The 3850-nt window shown below is 39.4% G+C and overlaps 1 protein-coding gene across 1 annotated transcript in view; it reads right to left on the bottom strand.

Moving 5' to 3' along the window:
- The window catches only part of AP4E1 (adaptor related protein complex 4 epsilon 1 subunit), a 71501-nt gene extending 67899 nt beyond the window's left edge, over positions 1–3602 (bottom strand). Inside the window, exons 1-2 of the mRNA XM_023527718.1 lie at positions 3351–3602; positions 1525–1596 (exon numbers count right to left, since the gene is read on the bottom strand). Coding sequence (XP_023383486.1) covers positions 1525–1596; positions 3351–3500 — 222 coding nt within the window. The 5' untranslated portion in view covers positions 3501–3602. The remainder of the gene's footprint in view (positions 1–1524; positions 1597–3350) is intronic.
- Positions 3603–3850: the final 248 nt, after the last annotated feature.

Below are 3850 nucleotides of genomic sequence, written 5' to 3'. Positions count from 1 at the left end.
GGAATAAGATTTAATTCAGGTCACTTGTGTTTAAGGTAATAAAAGTCAATTAATTAGCACATTACGACTACTAAATACCAGGAAAAAAATTAAGATACTGGAAGTCCCACTTCAAAGGGCATCTAAATCAATAAAGAGTAGAAAGAGTTCATTTAAGCCATTTTGTATCAACCTCGGTTTTGTAACACTTTATCTCAGAGTTTTTCAAAAGTCATTATAAACTTTAAGTTAAATTATATTGCATACATTGTTATTCTCTTATTTTTAGAGAAGAAAGTGTATTCCCTAATGCTGGAATTCTCTAACGAACTCACCCAAACTCTTCATGACTACTCTAGAGGCAAAATAACCTATAAGGCATGCCCAGATATGGATGGCCATATTTATAAACTCTTCCTTCCAAACTCCGGCTCCCTAACTTCTACCTATTTATCTTAGTTCTATCCTCAACAGTTTATGCCTGGTAGCAAGAAAGGCTGTATTTACTGATGCCAATTATAGAAAATGGAAATCTAGCAGAGTAAAAAGAGAGAAACCATTTCTGCTTAACATTTTTATGAAGTACCATGAAACACAATGATTTTATAAATACACATACATACACATACGTATACACGCAAACACATATACATATGTACACAGAGATATCAGATTAGCTACATTTTGAGTTTCATTTGTCCACATATTATGATAAAAGGAAATATACATTCTCTCAGACTTTACAAGTGTTATTCGTGTACTTGCTCATGGTACTCATGCAAAATGATCACCCCAATATTTTTATTAGAGGGAGAACATTCCCACAGTGACTTACAAACAGAAGACACTCACTAAATATTTGCTGAATAAATGTTTCTCAGAGAAAATCTCATTATGTGAAATCACATTAAAATTAGAAAGAAAAAACACTTTGATCTTAATCTAACTATGTAGGGGCAGCCCTACAGTAAGACCTGCATATAGTAGCCACTCATTAAATAGTTGCTGAAATGAATGTCATTGGAAAAATCAACCTGTATGGAACCAATTTTAAAAACAACCAGATTGTAATTTAGCTGCTGGGCAATACATTTAGTTTTATAACAAGGAAATCATTTTTCTACCTTGTCAATCTATACTCCAAGATGTATAATAGTAAAATGAGATCTACAATATATCAATTCAGGTCTGGAAATGTTATTTTAAATGATATATCCTAATCTTTTCCCAATGCACAACATTAAAACAATAAGATTGGCACTGGGGTCTCAGGAGTATTACCACATTTATGTAATTACCTTCATATTGGCACTAAATTGACATCGGTCAAGCAAGTCTTGCTCCGCTGCAGACAGTCGATAGTAAAAAACAAAATATAGTTAATATTGGACTTGCTACCATCCATAACTGATTGTGACTATGACAAATTGGATTTTAGCAACTGATCAGTTAGATGCCACTATCGAGTCCAGAGTAGACCAGATTTCAAATTCCAAATAAGGTGTTTTAGGAGATAAGACTATGGCACTGACTATGCAAACTTACCAGAGTTGTTGTAGGAGCAGAAACAGTTGCTTTCAGATTACTCAATTCCTGCTGGATTAACTTCTCTTCCTCCTATAAAAGTGAAAATATTTAAATGCATAAATAACTTTTTTTAACTAATAGTATTTTTAAAGGCGAAATATAATTTATAATACTTGCAATAAACAAGAAACATTATTTTAAAGGAGAGTTATAAAATTTATGTGCTTAAGATTTGCCTAAAGACATTTCTCCAACCCTCAGAATCATTCCTGGAAACAATAAATATTTCCAATCTAATCCACCATTCCTCTTTTCTTTGCTCAGTTACTGTTCCCTTAAGGACAGTTTAGCAGAAAAAAAAAATGGTTTTTAAAACAAACATTAACAGTAGAGAGAAAGTAGAAAGGAAATTCTTCGTGTACTGGCCCAAGATAAGGTTCTTACATGTCCCTTAAAATGAAAATCTTCATGAAAGAAGAGAAGGCGGCAGAAACGGAAATCGGTCTTTTCCCCTTACATTATCCTATTCTCCTTATTCCTCACTTCCCATCTCTCTCTAACACACACAATAAATACATTGATGTGGTCTGCGTTGCATTTTACCTCCTTAAGCATTTGAAAATTGGCCCCATTTTTTGGCTAATGTAATGTTATCTTTGAATTACACACTGAATTAGCAGATGTCCACTAGGTGGCTAATCAGAAACTACTAGTGAAGTACTGCCACATTTAGATACCTTACATACAAACTGCAATTAAAGACCAAAAATAATTTTTTAAAAATTTCACTCAGCATCTCATAGAAATTAACAAAGGATAAACCATTAAGATAAACAATATTAAGTCCACAAATTATGAATTTGGAATGTGAAGCAGCCCCTCTCCTCTATAGCATCATTTTATTTGTTTAAAAAAAAAAAATTTAAACACTCAAAGCACTTTGAACAAAAAACCTTCTCTTTGTCTTTTCTTCTCTTGAGGCACTGATTTCATTGTATACTGTGTATTCTTTTCTTAAACCCAAGATGAATGACCAAGTCCTTGGGAAAAGTAAATGTGTTTTACTGTTTCCTTGGTGTCTAACACATAACCTCTTTCATAAATGTTTGAAATTATGACATAACATAATATTTTTAAGGACATAAACTCCCTGAATCAGTATCTTACACAATCTGTACAACTACCAAAAGTTTGTGGGGATTTAGGAACTTCTATTATAAGTGCTCATTTTCAAAGTCCATCTGAGGCAGTGACTTACTCAGCAAATTTTATATTTGGGGAGAATTACTTTTTCTCTTTTCCCTACTCATTGGTTTAACCTAAAAACCCCAAGCTCCTCAAAGATATTCAACAACGGGTTCATATAGTAGGGTCTGTACCCGTGTGTGACATCTAGCAGTTGAAAGAACTAGGGGAAAGAACTGAATAGGGAAAGAAACTTTGTAGAAGGTGAATGGTGCTGACACTTCTATCGCACTTGGTATTTTCACACACTTGATGTCTCATCTAATCCTCGAAACCTACGAAGTATGTATTGACACTTTCCCACTTCGACGTTCAAGAAACACATAGAGGTTCAAGAAACACATAGAGGCTCAAAAATTAGATTTGTCTCCAGATCATAATGAGTCAGTGTCAGGGCCAACTGTGGAAACCCGGCCTCCCAGTTGTCATTCCGGGTAAGAAAGAGACGCTTCCAGACAGAAGCAAAGACGGACGGACACAATCGCTGTCCCTGAGCCCTGCGGGAGGGCGCGCCCCGTCGGCTCGCCGCCGGACCAGGGCCTCCAAGCGCGGGGACGTCCCCTGGGCGTCCCTGACCTCCCCGCCGGGCCGGCACCTACGTGCTTGGAGGTGAGCGCGGTGATGCCGCGGACAAGGCCGCCCAGTCGTGAAGAGAAAGACGCCTTGCCGGCCGCGGGCCCACCAAGCCCCTGGTTCTGCAGGAAGAGTCCCGGCAGGGCCGTCAGCGTCTTCTCCACTATGTCGCTCATCGCCGCCACCGCCGCCGTCCGCGCTCGGGTCACCGCCCGGCTTCATGCCCGGCCCCTGCCCCGCCGCCTGCCCGGCCTCCGTAGGCACTTCCTGTTTGTTTGAAGAAGAAATCTTTATTTGCATCCCGCGTGGACAAGGACAGTGTAGTTCTCGAGAGAGGCCGCCGGAGGGCGCGAGAGTCCGCGCCGTGGAAAAGCCACTCCCCAGGCTTGCGCGCTAGGCTGATGTCTTGCGGAAGAATAGAGGGACCGAACATTAGCGGTTTCGATGGCAACTCCGGGATCCCGAGCATCTCTGGGTCCTCCCGAGTTAGCCGCTCTGGCCCGTCCTTCTTACACTTGGTCCTCCA

The sequence above is a fragment of the Pteropus vampyrus genome, unplaced genomic scaffold (genome assembly GCF_000151845.1).
Source record: "Pteropus vampyrus isolate Shadow unplaced genomic scaffold, Pvam_2.0 Scaffold19, whole genome shotgun sequence".
Lineage (NCBI taxonomy): Eukaryota > Metazoa > Chordata > Mammalia > Chiroptera > Pteropodidae > Pteropus > Pteropus vampyrus.
Note: the sequence above shows the minus strand (reverse complement) of the source record. Positions and strands in the feature narration are given on the sequence as shown.